Source organism: Siphateles boraxobius, unplaced genomic scaffold, assembly GCF_051911475.1.
Source record: "Siphateles boraxobius isolate OS27281-9 unplaced genomic scaffold, OSU_SipBor_1 84, whole genome shotgun sequence".
NCBI lineage: Eukaryota > Metazoa > Chordata > Actinopteri > Cypriniformes > Leuciscidae > Siphateles > Siphateles boraxobius.
The window spans coordinates 1001513-1021654 of NW_027509213.1; the positions used below are offsets into that span (position 1 = coordinate 1001513).

The 20142-nt window shown below is 36.2% G+C and overlaps 2 protein-coding genes across 2 annotated transcripts in view; one reads left to right on the forward strand and one right to left on the reverse strand.

Annotated features, from left to right (window-relative positions):
• Positions 1–3574, forward strand: part of znrf2b (zinc and ring finger 2b) — a 55091-nt gene extending 51517 nt beyond the window's left edge. Inside the window, exon 5 of the mRNA XM_077221668.1 lies at positions 432–3574. The gene's annotated coding sequence lies outside the window, so the exon portion shown is untranslated. The remainder of the gene's footprint in view (positions 1–431) is intronic.
• nod1 (nucleotide-binding oligomerization domain containing 1) lies at positions 3449–15437 on the reverse strand. Its single transcript, XM_077221657.1, has 11 exons — positions 14818–15437; positions 8862–9036; positions 6957–8760; positions 6786–6869; positions 6623–6706; positions 5663–5746; positions 5440–5523; positions 5264–5347; positions 5084–5167; positions 4688–4771; positions 3449–4068 (listed from the first exon to the last, which is right to left on the reverse strand). The coding sequence occupies exons 1-11, from the start codon at positions 14986–14988 to the stop codon at positions 3996–3998; spliced, it is 2811 nt and encodes a 936-aa protein (XP_077077772.1). The 5' UTR covers positions 14989–15437; the 3' UTR covers positions 3449–3995.
• Positions 15438–20142: the final 4705 nt, after the last annotated feature.

Consider the following 20142-nt stretch of genomic DNA (forward strand, 5'->3'; position numbering starts at 1 on the left):
TAAATAAATCAGAAAAGCCAGAAAACATGAATTTTCAGCCAGAAAACATGATTTTTCACCATGTTTTTTCGGAATAAAATGTTCGATAAGTCTGGCAAATGATATAAGAACAAACCTCTATGTAAAACCCTTCAGAAAATAGATATGAATAAAACTATAAAGGTTGGTGTAAAGCTGCATAAGTGAAGATTTCTGACTCACCGCCTGTAAAGATATGTATTGTCATTTGATATCTACAGACACAAAATTGATAAAGTGCAATAAAATAAACACTTAAATGTGTTATTTTTCCACTAGTCTGAAAGAAGACGCGTTATAGAAGCAAAATGGCTCAAAATCTCAAAATTGACCAGTTTATTAAAAAACCAATGGTTTTGCCTTAAATCATTGTAACACTCTTTAATTGTTTGCGTTGTGTTTCATGTCTCTAGCCTCCTGGTCGTGAGAAGCGACGTGTCCCACTAGCGGACAGCAATGTGAATTCTCTTCCTCCTCACAGACACTGTGACTTTGGTCTCTTCAGGCCGAGCATTACAGCCTGATCGCAGAACGTCCCTCTCTTCTCGTAGCACGACTCTCTCTAGTCGCCATACAAACCCTAGTGTGCCAAAACTCATTCAGGGAAACTCTTTCCACATCACAGACCTATGAAAACCACAATAGAGGATGAGACCCTTGAGATTTTCTCCTCCATTGCACAGTTTTCCAATCAGAAACTTGTGAAGAAGGCTGATCTAGCAAAAGTTCGTTTCATTGGCTGTTTTACGTTCTTTGATTGGCCGGACTCAGGGTCAGCTGACTCTTTATGTCGTTGATTATTGGATGGTCGGGTGATTGATTGTTCTGCAAAACTTTCTGGTAAATGGGACTGTCTCTCTCAGTGCCTTAATTTTCAGATCTCAAGGGCCGAAGTGGCTGCGTTTCGGATGTTCGGAGAAAGACTCCTGGATATGACGGACACGTGACCCGATTCAGGTCGGCCCTGAGCCATACTGAGAAGTGCCCTTTCTTTCATAACGCTGACGCGGTTATGTTTCCATTAGAGCCGTTTTCTCTCTCGATTCACAGATGGACGAATGTCCTGTACATCTCAAATCTCGTAGCAATATCTGTCAGATAAAGATTCACTGTAGCCTCTCACATGGTTCTCCATGATGTCTGAACATCTCAAGATCACTTATGCAGGTGCATCATATGAACATTCAACGTTTTGTCTTGAGACAAATCTGGGCCTTATTTCAACACATTATTTTGGGTGCATCTCATCAAAACATGTCCAGGTCAAAATCAGAAGAAAAAAATTCTAAATTATATTTTGCATAATGAAAAAAAGTCTGTTTTTTGGAATATTAATGTAATGCAATTATTTTTATCAAAATCAAAGATGGCGCAGAAAATACTACCATGATGATATCATAATTATCAATATATTAATCATGATATATTGAATTTTTTGAGAAATCAGAGGGGTGAGGTTAATTATGAAAATAATGTTAAAAAAAATGCTACAGGTCCTAAAATCTCTCCTTTTTCATTAAGCAAAATATAATTTTGTGATGAAAAATTACATTTCTTGACAGGTTTGGTGAGATTCACTCTTCAGCTATGACGTCATTTATGTTTATTTACTCATTGTACATGCATCAAATCATATGATCATCCATTTTATATGAGAAATGGAAGGCACCACTTCAGGCCAAATGAGTGAATCTCACAAAATCTCCAGGTCATATTTCTCCTCAAAATCAAAGGAATTCATTTTAAAACTTAATATGTTTCACATTGCTACACATTTTCATGACAATTATACATATTTTCACCCCTTCAGTATAAGTTTTTATACATAATGATAGTATTCATTGTACTGCTCTCAATTTATGCTGATTTACATTTCAAAAATCATTGTATTCCAGGAATAACGCGTATGTTCTGCATTACAGAACTGATTGAAAATGTGCTTGATTGTTGTGAAAATAATGTGACCAATCTTAATGGCTTTGATTATTTGTGTTGAAATGTGACCTGAGATTGTGCTGAATAATTCTGTCTTTGTGTTTGTCTTTAATTCACCTGTAGCTGCTGGAACAAGCTTCATGTCTCTGTTGTCTTGAGATTTTATCACCAGTTTCTCAATCTTGTTTATTTTGTGCAGTTCATATAGTTTGATCTAAATTATAGAGTCTGAACGGCATGTGTGTGATTTTTTATATAATTTAAACACCGTCACATTTCAGCTGCTTTTCCCAAGATCCACGTCATAATATTTTGGAGAAAGGTGTTCGTTCTCCAGTAGACTTTGACAGCTTCAAACAAATGCACTGCTAACTAGTTTTTTAGAGTTACTAATCGGAGATTCTAAAAGGGATTTTTTTTTCTTTCATTATAGATTTACATTCATTCTGTTTTAACCAGTCTCACGTTAAAGCCTTACGTGGTTGGCTTTATATGAGGTGTTAGTTTTGGTGTCGAATTTGACGTGTGGACTAGTCATGGACCATTGAAGCCGAATTGGAAAGCATATTCACTTTGTTTTCCAGTACAAATATCTAATCATTCTTAAATTGACAAACATTTACTTGAAATGCACAAATTACTTAAGATATTAACTTAAGTTTTGTTTTCTGACAATTGTTTCAAAATTAAGTTTATGCTGTAAAAAAATTGGGTCAGAAAAATCAGCTGATTCATAAGAAAAACAGATTATTTTTCTTACCCCACTGGCAGATATTTGTTATTGTTTTGAGCATAAACTCACCTTTTTTTTTTTTTTTTTTTTTTTTTTAATAAGGAAAGCAAAACTTTATATCTGATCATTTTGCTTGATATTTTTCTAAAAATACTGAGGAGGAAAATGTTTTTCCGCAGTGTTCCCACTGTCAGAGTATTACCGTAGTACATCCCGGCATATCAAAGGTGCCATATTAGCTTTAAAATGCTGCAAATCACGTATGTTGAGGGTGATGAGAACCGGTTTCAGTGCGAGTCCAAGCCAGGTTCATTACAGTCATACCAGCACAACTGAAAGACGCTGTTTTTGGTTTTCTGGTCACATAACAGAAGGTAGATGACATCATTGCACACACATTGCATGGGAAACACCACTATTTTTAAAAAGCCTTACCAGACCACTTGCAAAACACCTTTTATGACATATCATTTAAGTAAATAATAAATTCACATTTCTAATTTTTTATGTTCTTTCATATTTTTGCTGCTTTGTGCAAACGTCTGTTTCCAGCAGATCTGAGCCCTGATTCATCCGACTGGATCTTTTGATGTAGAAGATGGAGTGTCTTTTCTGTTTGTATATTTAATGTGCTACCAAACTCCATCAGGTAAAGATCTATCTGATCTAGTTTCATCCTTACAGCAATTGAGAGGAACCTGATGCAAAGGAAACAAACAGGAGCTTGTGTATGTATGTTAACAGTGACCACCCGGGTGATCATAAAGTTTTTTGTTTTTTTTATGATTCAGAGATATTGTAACATTCCATATATGTAAAAAAAAAAAAAACTATGTACAGAGATAATGAAATTAAAAAAGCAAACTCTTTGAAGCACAGATCTTTAAATATTTGTCTGCATGTCTTTCTCTGTGAATTAGAGCTTGGTGATATTTTTACTTGCCAGGTTTTTAATCGAATTAAATGATTAATAACGACTTATCTGAACTGAAAAAAGCACCATTATAAGTGCACAAGTATCAGCCCTTTTCAGAGCAAACTCATATATATATATATATATATATATATATATATATATATATATACATTTTCATCTATATAGTATATCCCAGCCTTGGTGTAATTTCTTGAGTTCTGGCTTTAGTGTGAATCTCACGACAGCAACTGTAATAAACCTGCATGTCTTGAATCAGTGTGGCCTTCGCAGCCGATGGTGCTTCTGTTATTGAAGTAAACCAACGTCTGTGGCTTTACGCCAACTTCCTTCTTTGCTCACAGTCTTTTTTCAAATCACGTGTTTTACTTTTTCTTAGTGGAAGCGAAGCCTCTTGTCGCCCTCAAAGAGTTGTTCTTCTTCTTCAGAAACACATTTTCCTTTAATGCTGTGAACAAATCGGAAAATGTGGAAATATGTGAAACTGGAAGACATTGTCATGTGCCGTGATCTTCTCGTTTGTTAGGAAGGAAAACTAGGGCTCTGATCCAAGATTTAGTGAGCTGCCTACATAGACACCTCTTGAGTGTGTGATTTGGAACACACTACACTCCCAAAAAAGTTCCAAAAGGGGATTTTCTTCACATGAAGAACATTTTAATAATCTAAAGAATATATTTCCACTATAAAGAACCTTTTGTGTAATGGAAAGGTTCTGTGGATTTTATAGAACCATTGATGCCAACAAAGAACTTGTATTTTTAAGTGTACATACACTCAACTCGCAATCATTTTTTAATTGCATTTGCATGTTGAGCATGTTGCCAAGTCAATGCAATAAAATACACTGCACAAATACTAATACTGGGTTAAAAAAAAAAGTCAATTTTAGCACTACTTTTCAGTTTTGACATTTCACCCCGACCATCACTGATAGAGCATTAATTGCATTCATGCAATGCTTTTTAAAATTTGACTTAACCAAGGTGTCTTTGAAGGCAGAATCATCTTTTATTACAACTTTTATGCCCTAAAATAATGCAAACTCTAGGTTTCACAGATCTTACTTGACTTCCTTCAGTGTAGTGTTGTTTGTCAAGCCTTCAGACAGCTGTTTGGCTCCGTGAATGGTCAACTCGTTTTCCATTAGCCTGTAGAGAGTCAAATAGATTATTCAATTTTGTGTCTGTCAGAGCAAATAGTGTGCACACAGACCTGAGGTTCATTACTTGCCATAAAGTCTACATGTATTATATGTTGATTAGCATATTAGTTTCTGTTGAGCAAAGCATGTGAGATGCAGCAATATAATAGTATTTGCATCATTGCATTTGCACAAAGTGAATGCTGTCAATGTAAATTAGATGCAGAAATGTAGAGATATTACTTTATCACTGTAAAGATATTAACAGTGAAACAGTTTTAAAGATATTATTGAAATACTGAGGTATAACCGATCGTACATCAGATGCGTCAGAGCAGAGTTGGACTTGAAGGCATCGGCAATGTCTGACGCTGCATCGTCAGAGATTTTGTTCTGTATCAGCCTGAAAAATTAGCACATTTTGTGAGAATACATCTGGGAACAATCATCAAAAGGGAATTATTTTACATGCATGAGAAAATATGAAATTCGGTTGTACCAGAAGATGTGAAGGCTTGTGTTTTGCTTCAGTGCTTTTGCCAAACTTATTCCACCGAGAGAAGTAATGCCATTGGCGGAGAGACTAAACAGCAATGCAATAATCATTCTCAGATGGCTTGTTCTTAATTTGACAGCTAAATTTATCAGAATGGAGACATAAGAGTCATCTTATACCTGAGGTTGGTCAGGCTGGGGTGATTCTTCAGAGCCTCTGCAAACGCATCTGCCCCCTCGTCACCGATCGAGTTACCCCACATTCTACAATCAATTCATTTGAACAATTTTAATTTCACCACTTTTCACAATAGTTTTTGGATAATATCTGTAAAATTTAGTTTGATATTATGGCAGTATCATTTTAAAGGAGGGGTTTAATTGTCCCCTTAGATGTTCTTACCCTATGTCAAAGATAGATTTGCTCTTTTGAATTGCACTGGCAAGGTACTTCCCACCCACACCTGTGATGTTGTTGCAGCCGAGCCTATATGGGAAATAAATCTACATGACTTCTATATACATTGTTGAACAAGTCGTTTTTAAAGTGTGTATCATCTAAAAACATTGCAATCCATTTTTAATCATATCAAGAACTAAGGAAAAAACGCACGCCAGAGTGAGGATATCAAAGGCGAAGACTCCATAAATGCTAATCAAAACAAGGAATAAATTCACACACTTCTTAAATGGTTAAAAAGTCAAAACGTTAACAATCATAGTCTATCAAATAACTTTTTTGTGCAATCTATTTTTAATGCCATACACTAACTTACAAAAGTTTGTAATTAAAGGTTTTTTTTTATGTTTTTGAAAGAAGCCACTGCATTTGGTTAATCAACATTACAGTAAAAACAATTTTTACAATTACAATTTAAAATAGCTGTTTTCTATGTGAATGTATTTTAAACTAATGCATTCCTGTGAACGAAGCTGAATTTTCAGCATCATTACTCCAGTCTTCAGTGTCACATGATCCTTCAGAAATCACTCTGATATGCTGCTTTGCTGCTCAAAAAACTTTTTGTATTATTAGTTGAAAACCGTTGTGCTACTTTATATATTTCTGTGTTTTTTTCTGGAACCCCAAACTTTGAATGATTGTGTAATTGGGTAATGTATGAATTTATTTGATCAAAAATGTATCTAAAGTGGCAGTAAACACTTATAATGTAAACTATTTCAAAGAAATACTTTCTAAAGAATCCTGAGAAAAATTCTACAAAAAATATGAAGCAGCACAACTGTTTGATGAAAATAACTTTTTTTAATAATTGAGCACCAAATCAGCATTTTAAAATGATTTCTGAATGATCATGTGACACGTACTTGTGCTATCAGGGTATATTTCTGTCAAACCTACTTGACAGTCTTCAAGTGTGGACATTCTTCAATGATCTTTGCTACTAGTTTGGCTCCGACATCCGTGATGTGGTTTTTGTAAAGGCTGTAAATGCAGAGAACAGGGTAGAATTAGGCCTAAACAAAACTCATACAACAAAACAAAGATGGATGGATGAACTCACCCCAAGACCTTAATGATTTTGGTTTTGACGAGTTCCTCTGCCAGGACCTCAATACTGCTGTCTGTGAGCTGATTCACACAAAATCTGAAAGGTAAGAACGTCATTTGTCGTTCAAGTTCTTCATACTGTATAAGCTTTGGGTTAAGCTAAACCCTGCCTGGCTTTTCTTACCTTACTACAGTCATTTTGCTGAAAGAGGGTCTCAGCTGCTTCACACCATAATCATTGATGTTATTATTGTCCATGTCGACTCCCAGGTGCTTCCTTCGGTGGTGCAGGACAAAGTTCAACGCGCTGCAGTCGGCCGAGTAAATGTTACAGAAGGCAATCTTAATGTAATCTGCCGATATGCTGTTTGCCGTCATCTTGGCCACATTATCGCTGTTCGTCTCAAAAATGCATCGCAGCATCCACATGAAATTTGGCATCGCGTGCACCTTGCAGCCCTCAATGTCTGTAGATGGATAATGAGGGAGGCCCTTAAGATGAGTCCGCACGCTGTTGGAAAGATAGGACTTGAGCATCTTACGCTTTTGGTTCAATGATGCTGGTGGAACAATATGCTCTAGGAGTGCAGCATTGGGTTTGGACAAGAGACCACATAAAAATAAGTTGGTGAATTGGAAATTGGTCTGGAAAGGGTCTTTATCTCTGGGTCTTGACTTTCCCAGACAGGGCAAGCAGGAGAGATGAGACTTCTTCTTATATTCACATTTGGAGAAGAACCTCAGAATGGATTCAGGAGAGATTTTGGAGTCCATCACCAGAGAAAAAGCTGCTAAGAAGGCTTGGAGGGTCTCATGGAGGAACTCAAAGGTAGCAGAGCCTCCGCATGCATCGTAATGTGAAGCAGGCCTCAGAAAGCCAAACTGCAGGTCTTCGTCGTCCAATCCGCAGGATGTCACTTCCTCTATACTGAAGACAAGGCCACCCCTTTCTAAACCCTGTAAGGCTAGCCGAGCAAAGGCCGAAAGCTTCTGCTCACCAGCTTTAAAGGTTTCCGTGGGACACCTCGGGCTCCGTTTCAAAAGACCAGGCCGTGCAGTTGAGTGGCCAAGAAAGACCTCAGAAAGGAGCAAGAAAACATTTGTGAGCGTAATGCAAGAGTCTGGCAATTCAAAGTTATCATAAACCGAATGTAGATGCTTGAAGCTCTTGAGGATGATCCAGCTGAACAATGGGATGGAGCAAAGACCGCAGAGGTGAGGGTTGGCGTCCAGCTGATCCGTCACCAATGTCCTGTGTTCCTTCTCTGGGAAATGGAGAGCTGTATATCTCTTCAGGTGTTCAGGTGAAAATCCCTTCAAATATACCTTCTTCCGGATTACTCTGCTTTGGATCTCGGTGCCACTTCGTGCAGATAGAATCTTCCGAGAACCTTTGAGCAATTTTCCGCAAAGCAAATTCATGAGAAGCAGAAGCGGACGAGTCTTTTCTTCCGGAGAGACCACTTCAGGCACATTATCCAAGTCAGAATCCATTTGGATTTCGTCATATCCATCAAAGGTGAAAACCACCGTCTCTGGGAATCGTAAGATGTAGGTGAAAACCTCATTATCAAGATCTCCGTCTGGATAGCAGTTGTGTTTGAAAATCAGATCCTTCAGCGAGATCTCATCCGTCTCCTTGAAGGCACTGAACATCCTGCATCTGAACTTGAAGAAGAACTTTGCCCGCGTTTTCAGCTTCCTTTGGGACCACAAGTTCTGCAGTTTCTGAAGGACGATTGATTTGCCTACGCCAGCGTCACCGGTGATGAAGATCGTCTCAGCCTGCTGGTTGAAGACACCCTGGTCTCCTAGTAGCTCATCCAGACTCTGTAAGTATCCCAAGCTCTCACCTCTGTCGTTCAGGAGCTCCATCTGTGTGTCCATGTAAAGATCCTCAAGCGGCGTCTCCTCACTTTTAGAGTAGGACGTGATGAACTGAGTGTCCCTTCCCAGCTCACATCTGAGCTTCTCACAGTACTTGCTAACTGCAAAGATGCAGAAAAACGTTAATGCACCAAAACAACTGCTGGAATAATTAATAAATTGAGTGCATAGATGCATATTTTAAATGGGGTAAAAAACTCACTTGGGTCTGTGTTAATCACTGGTATGGCACTAATAGTGTCTAATGGCGTGTACTGAATATCATCAAACCAAGGCCGCAGATCAATGTAAGCATCGTATGCTTCATGAAGAATGTGCATGAAATATGCTGAGCACTCATCTCCTTTACTCTGAACCAGCTCCAGAATTTTGCGTACCTGCATGTCCAAAAATGAGTTGATTATTAGTGAATTAATGAAGACTAAATTACAAGAAATAGACTTACTTAGACTTATAAAGTACAAATCATTTGTCATTGTCAGACATAATGCTTACACTTCATTTAATTAGTTGTTAGTATGTGTGTGTGTGTAATATAAAAATCAAATAAATGTTTATATAATATAAAATGTTTGTCATAAAACTATCAAAAAAACCTGTAATGTAACTAATGAAGTTGTTTTTAGAGGTGGAAAGAGTACTAAAAGATTGTTGTATTGCTACTTAAGTAATTCCCTTGAGTGCGAGTAAAAAAATTGGGTAAAACGCAGCGCTCATCACTGTCACTTTTTACACAGCCGTCCAATCACAGTGGAGGAGGGGCGGGGGACAAATACCACACCGACCAACTGTCACAAAACTGTGTTGCGGATATTCTGTATCATAGCAAAGAATCGTCTCAACTTAAAAAACGCAGCGCTACTCAAGCGCCCACAGCTAGGCGTTTTCAGCAGAGTGCCTAGCATTTTCAGCCGGCTAAAAACGCTTTGGTGGACACACGGCCTAAGAGTAACTTATGACGTTCCAAGAAATCCCTTATATGGACAAAGGCATCTGGATGTCAAAGTCCAGATGTCATCTAAAATCAAAGTCCCTTTAAGTTTGCTCACTTGGCCATGTTGCTGTTATTTCAGCAGTTTGCTGAAATCTTATAATTTGTCAGTGCCATTTTTTGTCTCAAGATACACAGTAATGTTTTTTTTCTAAAGCACATTTATAAAAGCTACTCAAATGTCCTAACTGAACTAAGGCCTTATCCTGGCTTAATCTAAACTCTGTCTGTGAAACCAGGCCTTAGTTTAACTGTATTAGGTTAAAGAGGGCACCTCTTGATGGAAATGACATCACAACATTTATTTCCATCAAGATGTGCATAAATTTTTGGTCAAGATCTTGTATTGACAATGCAAGAGTCCAGCACTCTGTAAAGTCTCCTCCAGCACATCCCAAAGACTTTCAATCAATTAAAGGTCTGGACTCAGCGATGCCAATTCATGTGTGAAAACGTTTCCTAATGCTTGCTCACAACCATTCTTTCATAATTTGAGCCTAATGAATCTTGACATTGTCATCCTGGAACTCGTTAAAAGTAGGCACAATTTAGCTATAATCAAAAATATTTTTAAAACCTGTTAAGCTTCACCAGGATGAGGACGCCCTGCATCGTTCTTTATTTAAATAGTTCAAAGTTACTATTAATGTTATTACCTTGACAAACTATACATCATTAAAAAGACATAAGACTCAAGTTTCAGTATTTGACAACTATTTTATTCTCAGAAACTTATAATGACAGTTATGTCTTAATTTGTGTCATGAGTTATGTAATAAAAAAAATGAGTCGATACCTTTAATATGAATTATGAGCGTCAGCCGCTCCCATTCGGAAAAAAAAATCCTGTGAGGTCGTCATGAAATCGCTTGACAAAACAACGTCCCTCAGGGCTTTTAGCTCAAAAATGTGCAGATTTGGAGAAATATTGATAGATAGGTTTACGTCAGATTTCTATAGAGATGAATAATATTTATTGAATTTATTCCCAAATGGGCCGATGCAATCATTATGAGTGCTGGATACTCAGATGTACTGTGTTTTCAATCCATACTGGCAGCCTGAGGGCGCCCTGTGCACATTTAGTCCATATATGGAACACATGAAGAAGAGCCATATCATGTGACATACCAGGAAGTCCCTTAAGCTTCCAGAGATCGCTGTAACCAACAAGGGGATAATCCATCAGCCGGAAACTGAAGCCTCGCGGGAGCCGCCATTGTAGCAGAACTTCACCTGCTGTTAGCATTCCATTGACTCCCATTCATTTTGGCGTCACTTTAACAGTGAATAACTTTACATCTGAGGCGTCCAAAGACTTCATTTGTCCATTATTTATTTCTAAAGAAACACTACAATGTATAAAAGGCTCAATTACTTTGTATCTTACGTTATGGTTAAAAACAGGCTAACGATTGCGTCATAACCACGCGACTTTGTCACACAATAGAGACATTACCGTATAGACAGGAGGAGAAGCTTGCAGGCAATCTTACTGTCTATGAGGCAATCGGGGGGACATAGAGCCATAAAGTCAAGGGAGAAGCCCATAGATAGAGAGTCCATAAAAACAACGGGACAAAATATTTCAACAACGTTTTTGAGGAATTAGGTGATTCAGATTTGTCTTGCCACAGGTACTAGAAGATTTACAACGTTCAGACTGTCGTCAAGCTCAGTTTGAGCCTGCTCAGCCATCAGACAGGAAGTGCAATAATCGGGCTTCAGTCTTCTCCGTTGAAATCAATGGGGTCGCTGTGTCCATTTCTTTTACTGTCTATGGTAACCAAGCGTGCCGCACAAGCCCTGAAAAGTGAAGCCAAAGCGTCTCGATCACTCCCCGGTGACCGGTCCTAGTAAAGCTCATAAACCCCGCCTCTCCATGTTATTCAATGGGACGTAACAATTAAATTACACTTCACATATCTTTTTTCCAAAGATGGTTTCTGTCATATACTGTAGTTTTCATCACGCTGATGTAATTTCAAGTGTATGGTTTTAAAATAAGTTTGTTTTTAGTTAGTTATTTGATGCTATAAAAACGGCGCTGTGGCGTCATGATTGACAGTTGTGATTGACAGGCTCTCTGAGCAAAGTAGTCACTGAAGCAACAATGGACTTTTTTTCGGGATCTTTGGAGGACTGAGGAGCTTTAAATTTAATATATAAATTTCCATAATTAATTATTTCACACCGACATAATGGGTTGTTCTGCAGCAGAGGCGCGTGCTTGCGATTGATTCCGGCGAGAATGAGGGCGGGACCAGAGCGGGACATTGATTTTGCGGCTTTACTTCCTGCTCACTACTGCGCAGGGTCGGCCCGAGGCATAAGCGAATTAGGCGGCAGCTTGGGGCCAGGAGACATAAGTGACATAAATGAATGAATGAATATGATTGAATGAATGAATAATTCAAGACAAGAAAATTCTGATTTCATGATCAATATACTATATTATAATATATTATGTCATGCGCATAATCTAGACACCTCACGAGTGCATAGACAATTCGTGCGCAACTGCGCATAGTCACGGTATCGGTTTAAGTTGGAGAAAATAGCCGCAGGGGAACTCAACCTTCTAGGTGTAAGGGTAGCAGTTTGAATAAATAATAAACATAGCAGTTTGAACTCTTCTCCACCTTATTATAACACACATCAGATCACTAACTCCAAAAACCCGCGACACTCCAGTACCAAGTGCGCACGACCCATTCCTATATACGGCAAGCCCCGAGGGGAAATATAGATTGCATACACACATACAACGAGCGCCAGTACATCATTACCGGTATTATAGTAACAGACTTTGTTGGATTCTGTCATGTACAATCCAACAAAGTCTGTTACAATAAAAATAATTAAAAAGATTTTGAGGACAGTTACACTGTATTGAGACAGTTGAGAAATAATAATATTTTTACAGTTTTCAACAATAATTGTTATTGTTGAACCCTTCCTCTTATGTTTCTGGTTTCTCAGTTTTGTCATTATTTTAGCAAATAATTTATTTTATATGTTTTGAGACAGTTTGTTTTAAGAAGTTTCAAAGAGTTAGTAAAAGAGTAAAGTAAAAGTTAAAACTTTTTTATTTAAGTAGGCATCTATTTTTTATTAAGTATTTATTTTGTATTAATACATAACCTCACTGTATTCATTTATAATGTATCATTATTGTGTGAGATTTGTGTCAATAATTGTCAAGCACAGGTGACTTCGCGTAGTGGGAGCCCAAAAGTCTCGGACCGGCTCTGCTACTGGGCATGTCTGGTCCCGAAATCTTAACTGGGCAGACTCAAGTCCCAAGATGTCAGCGCCATATCGGGAATGCGAAGAAGAATGACCAAAAAAGAACGAAGGGGCGTCGTCCATCTTTTTTTACAGTCTATGGCTGTAACATGTAGATAAAAATGTTTTGGAGACAATAAACATAATTGCAACAATATATGATTTATCTGTGTTCTTCGAGCCATGTCAGGTATTTTCATAATAATAAATTATATTTATAATGTAATGCTAATCGATGTAGACTTTATCATTGTGCAGAATACTATAAAATAATATATTTTCTGTCGGATTTTTTTATCCGAAGCCAAATCAGATCACAGAAGGTTATTTAAAACACTTGACTTGCGTTAAAAAGTAAGTTTGGAGCAGAAACATGGTTTTAATTACACAAATTCTCATGTATTAATGGTGTGCTAAGCTAACATGCTACCTAGCCATCAGATGCACCTGTCACATAGCTGTTATTTTTATAAAAAAATTTAAATAAGAATGCTTAATGAAATGTTTCTTTTTTCAAGAAGGGCACTTGATACAGTTTCAAATGTGAAGTGAGAACTTTGAAAAAAGAAATTAGGGATTGAAACTGCGTGAATAGCTAGTCGTTAGTAGGCCTAATTAGAATGAACCCAAAAGAAAAACATATTTAGAGCCATAACCAGGCCGGAGAGGTGTGAATGTGTACAGGGGAGACTGAGACTGAATGGGGCTGGTTTGCACCACAAAACAATAGAGACAATAGACCGAATGGATCCTTAGAAGATGACAATAAACATCAGTTTGAATTTTAGAGTCTAATCAAAATAAAGTCATATTACATGATTTTTAAAAACATTTAATTTAATTCAGAGTTTTAGACTTATCATCTTAGGATTTTAAATATAACATGGCCAGACATGTGGCTTTATGGTGAGTTCAAGTCCTCCTGGGGAGTTCGTACGTACGAGGTGGGAAGTCGGGTTTACGACGTGAGGTGCGTTCAAGTCAGTTTTGTCGGAGCAAGATGGCGGTGTAGCCTACCTTCTTTTAACGAATTACACGAAAATACAGAAAGGTTTGTTAACTCTGCTTATTAAAAATAAAGAACTAAGAATGCGCATCAGGTGTGTTTTTCTTTTTATGTTTTTAATTAACTTATGAAGCCAATGTAAATGTAAACTGTTAGCATTTTTTGTTGTAATTAATTAACTCGCTGCTTATAACAAGATTAATGATAATCATGATAAATGACAGTTTCTAGGACAAGTAAACATTGAAATTCAATTAAAATTTACCAACTACAGACGTTGCATCCATTGATTCCGCCATGTTTCTCACTGACACGCCCCCAACTCGTACAGATCGGAGCTTAAAGAAAATCCCGAGCTCCCGCGTTCAAGTGCATTCAACACGTAATCACGATCTATACGAGATGACTTGAACGCACCATTAGCAGCAGTGTATTTCTAGATTGATACAATGCCTACTTCAATGTTATTTTATGAAGATATTTCATAAAAATTAATTTCTAACAACTTTACAAAACTTTGAAGCTATTATTAAAAAATATTTCTGACAATAATTAATTCTAAATTTACTATAAACCAATTTAGAATAAGCCAATTGTCCGCTTTCAAATTAGACCATACTTGTGCTTTTAGTGCAAAGAGTTCATGAACTGTTGCTATCTGTTCTAGTTTAGGAATGCCATTTTTTGGGGAGGTTTCTGGCTAACAGGTTGAATGAATAAAGTACTGTAAAGAAAGTACTTGTAATTACCTTTCAACCTCTGATAATTTTATTATAAATATTGTAGGCCTACTATTTTTGTACTACCAGGTAGGCTACAGTATTGGATATCAGTAATAACAGTAGAATAACGTTTTAGTGTTGTATAGGCTACCTGGTCAGTTTTGGTGGTGCTTCGCTGTATAATCTCGATGTCTTCAGTGCAGATGAAGCCGTTGATCTGGAGATTGTCCAGAATACACTGTGTGTTCTTCACTTGGTCCACCAGCAGCTCGCGGTGACAAGTCAGCAGCTTCAGGTGAGACCCCTTCTTGTAGGACCCCATTTTACAGCAGGACACTGTATCTGGTTAGTTAGTCAACACCCTAATGATAATCTAAACCAGTCTCTTTACAGACACGCGGGCAGGGTGTAACTGGACTGTTCCCGCAGAAGTTCCGTCATAGTCGCTATTAACAAAATCAGTACGAGACGAGTAAAAACAGATTTTCACAGGTTCAAGAAGACAAGGACGCTATATTGTATTGTAAGAAAGTTTGGCCATCTCAACGTCCTCACTCAAAAGAAAACGGAAAATGAAAGAGGCTATCTGTACAAACTTTAGAAACTTCGCGAGGTTAAACGGACTAAGCGGAGTGTTGTTTACTTGGTTCCGCACCTTCCATGTTAACTAGGAAGTGAAACTAAAACAATGGCGAAATTAACATGAAATTTAACCCGGATTGGTGAAACTACCCTGGATTTGCTCATTTCTGCTGTGTCAACATTGAGTATGGAGGTGGGGAGAGGTCAGAGAAATAAAAAAATCCCTCAGTCATTCCTAATCCATAATAGTTGCTAGGCTATTGTTACTGGTAGGCTATTACCTAGCCAACAAAAATATGTTCTAAGAACTCTTTTCTAACATTCCCATCAAGTTATAAAACCGTTTTTTTCGAACGTTGAACGTTCAAAACATCATTTTGTTGTATATGTGAACTTTCCATTCCAATGGAACATTCCATTTGATCATTTAGTAAACATTATGGGAACATAAACCTACACATTTAAATGTTATCCTTAACATTCTGAAACATAAAAAAGTAAGGTAAGCATCTAACTGCTCGTTTAAGGTAAAAACAAAAAAGGTAAATAATATGGCAAGCCGTTTTAACATTTAATCATTTTAACCAACTAGTCTCTATTTTCATGCTACTAGTACTTATTTTTTAGATACTAGTATCTATTCCATTAAGTACTAGTACTTATTCATTAGCTACTAGTGCTTATTATTTAGCTACTAGTGCCTTTTCTTTAGATACTAGTGCTTATTCTTAAGGTACTAGTACCTTTTTAAAGATACTAGTACTTATTCATTAGATACTAGTCCTTATTTATTAGATACTAGTACTTATTCCAATAGTGTCTAGTATTTAATTATACCCAACTTGTAAAGAAAAAATAGAACTAGTGCTTATTTTTTAGTTACTAGTAACATTTTAGATCAAAGATATCCTTAACTTAATAGATACTAGTACTATTTAAATAATCAGTATGCAAACCATATGTTGAATATAAATGACAGTGTATTAAGTTATTTCCCTGAGGAACAAATTGGTGCCGACCCACCGCACGCTCACACAATATTATCAGTTCACTTCTGGCATTATCAAAATAAAACAGTCAACAAAACATAGAAAGTTATTCATGCTTAATTTAATTTGTCTGTTGTAGGCCTAAAGTAGGCTATAAAGGTTGTGCCGGTTAGTCAAACTCATTTCCTTTGCTGTGAAGTCACGGATTTAGCCTATGTTGGGACTCGACTTAAATATTAATAGATGCAAATGTTAGGCCTACATTGCAAATATGGAAACTTTTGGACCGAATGAGAGATGCGCGAACCCAACGTGCGTACAATTTCAGTTTCGATACAAATAAATTCGTTTAGCCTTGGCGTTTAAATAGGCTAAATCTTGTTTGTAATAAAGAGCACAAAAGGCTAGGGGTGGGGGAAAAAATCGATTCTTAGATGCATCGCGATACGGACGTGGACGATTCCGATTCACAAATGTCAAAATTATTTTATTTTTTTAGATATGTAGCCTATTTATAATGACGTAATATTGACGGAACGCAAAAGACGGAACTCTGAAGCGCGGAAGTGCAGTGCCCGGACCGTCTGTCTGTGGCGTGTGCACATAACAGATACGCGATGGCTGAGCGCGAAATCCAAACACCCTCCTCGTTAAAAGCTGACGACGTGTGGAAATATTTTGGCTTCTATGAAGTTGAAGGGGGAAAGGAGCTGGACAAGAGCCACACTAGTTGTAAGCTTTGTAGAATAAAACTAAAATATTTCGGCAACACGACAAATATGAGAAGCCATATGACACGTTTCCACCCAGAGGAGGAAAAACACTCGGCTGTACCAGAGCCGTTTCTCTCTATGGCTCTGGGCTGTACCGGTGTTCAGACGATTTCTGCTGCCTTGTCGAAAAATGCCACCCAAACGCGTATCGATCACAGATAATGTTGATTCATTCTCTATTGTTTCCATAATGGTATAAATCTCACAATATTATGACATTGTTATTTCATTTTAATCAGGGTAAGTGTATGGGGGGCATATTTTGATATTTTAAATGAACTAGCAATTATCACATTTGATATAACAAGTAAAAATTATATTATTATATGAAATAAAATTATAATAAAATTCGAAGTTAAGAGTACAGTATAATGTACTGTTTTTATTTTTAAATCGGGTGTGAAAAGTAAAAATTATCAAATATTCATCTTTGACCTGTCAAAGTTTCCTACAAGTCTCCACAGCAAGGATGCATAGATTTATGGGCGTGGTAAGAATGAGTCTGCACATGCGCATAACCAGTAAGTAGCACATCTCAATGGGTAGCATGAATCGTCAGAACACCTGTCGTTGTTATATTATTAATTTACTACAAGTATGCTCATGCTGCTAGTTCAAGCACACATTTATTTTCCTGTTGGTTCTTTGCAATTTTAATAAAATATATTGTACTTTAATTCTTTATGGGTCATTACTTTGTACTTTTAAAGCAAAGTATTTATATTCACACACACACAAAAAGATTCAGATAATCGATAATCGCTTTAGAATCGAATCGCAGGCCTCTGAATCGTAATCGAATCGAATCGTGAGGTACCTCGAGATTCCCACCCCTACAAAAGGCTTTAGGCTACTGTATATTTTTTATTATAGCCTACATGGCTACTTATTTTTTTAAATCTTGTTTTCTGAATACCATTTATTGGCTTTGTCATAAAGTAAGGGGAAGTAAAATTCGCATAGCCTACATGTAGTGTTTACAATGTTAAGGTTGTATTTTATTTACCGGCCTTTTACACTATTGCTGAATAGACTAATAAAAAAACGTATTGGAACTGTGAACTATAGTAACTCAGTCACCTTATGTTGTTCTAAAGGCTTACCTTCTTTTTTCGGAACACACACACACACACACACACACATAAAGTCCTGCTCGCAGTTGCCCATTTAATGTCATGGTGGATTTAAAAAAAGAAAAAGAAAACAAATCAAGCTGATGCAAATCTGTCGTAAAATAACCCAAGCAGACCAAAATGACAAGTTATTACCTTTATGAAAATCTTGTGTTGCAGACCTGTGTGCGAGTGAGCAGTATAAAAAATATAATAATGAATAGGCATGTAGCCTAATTGGTGCATGCTACTTTAATTTTGACATTCAATCGCATATCAGACGCAGACTATCCACATTTTTTAATGTGAATTATGAATGCTCTCCAAAAGTCAAAATCTCTGGATTGTGGTTGTTTGGCTGGTAATTATGAACCGGTTGTTTGGATTTTATTATTGGCAGTTAAGTCTTTAGTATGGTCTATATGTAAAAGTCATATTAAACGCATCTTTTCTCCCCTTAACCAATCAGCTTCTTCTATTGCCATAGTTTAGCCTGCATTACCATATGAACTCTGATTGGATGGCTGAGAGTACTCATGTTTATGTAATAATCTGCTTGAAAGAAGATATCTCCTAATATTTCCTTACTAGTTCCTTATGAGGTTGAAGATATCTACAAATTAATAGATACTAGTAGCTATTCTGTTTTTATATCATCTATTAATTTATGACTAGTAAGTATTCCAATTTTGAATAGTATCTATGGCAAGCCGTTTTAACATTTAATCATTTTAACCTACTAGTCTCTATTTTCATGCTACTAGTGCTTATTTTTTAGATACTAGTATCTATTCCATTAAGTACTAGTACTTATTCATTAGCGACTAGTGCTTATTATTTAGGTACTAGTGCTTATTCAACAGATACTAGTGCTTATTCTTTAGGTACTAGTACTTATTCAATAGATACTAGTACTTATTCATTAGATACTAGTCCTTATTTATTAGATACTAGTACTTATTCATTAGATACTAGTCCTTATTTATTAGATACTAGTGCTTATTAATTAGCTACTAGTACTTATTCAATAGATACTAGTACTTATTCATTAGTTACTAGTACTTATTCATTAGATACTAGTACTTATTCATTAGATACTAGTACCTATTAAATAGATACTAGTACTTATTCAGTAGATACTAGTACTTATTTATTAGTTACTAGTACTTATTCATTAGATACTAGTACTTATTCATTAGATACTAGTACCTATTAAATAGATACTAGTACTTATTCAGTAGATACTAGTACTTATTCATTAGATACTAGTACTTATTCAATAGATACTAGTATCTATTTATTAGATACTAGTATTTATTCCAAATGTTACTAGTAAGATTTTTTATTTTACTAGTAAGATTTTTATATTTTTTATGATATCTTTTTTTTAAGATATCTTATATTTTTAAGAATAAGTACTAGTATCTAATGAATAAGTACTAGTATCTAATAAACAAGTACTAGTATCTAATGAATAAGTACTAGTATCTAATAAACAAGTACTAGTATCTAATGAATAAGTACTAGTATCTATTGAATGAGTACTAGTAGCTAATTGATAAGTATTAGTATCTAATTAATAGGTACTAGTATCTAATGAATAAGTACTAGTATCTAATGAATAAGTACTAGTATCTAATGAATAAGTACTAGTATCTAATGAATAAGTACTAGTATCTAATGAATAAGTACTAGTATCTAATGAATAAGTACTAGTATCTAATGAATAAGTACTAGTATCTAATAAACAAGTACTAGTATCTAATGAATAAGTACTAGTATCTATTGAATGAGTATAGCTAATTGATAAGTATTAGTATCTAATTAATAGGTACTAGTATCTAATGAATAAGTACTAGTATCTAATGAATAAGTACTAGTATCTAATGAATAAGTACTAGTAAGTACTAGTATCTATTGAATAAGTACTAGTAGCTAATGAATAAGTACTAGTATCTAAAAAATAAGTACCAGTACCTAAAGAATAACTACCATTATCTAATATATATGTACTAGTCAC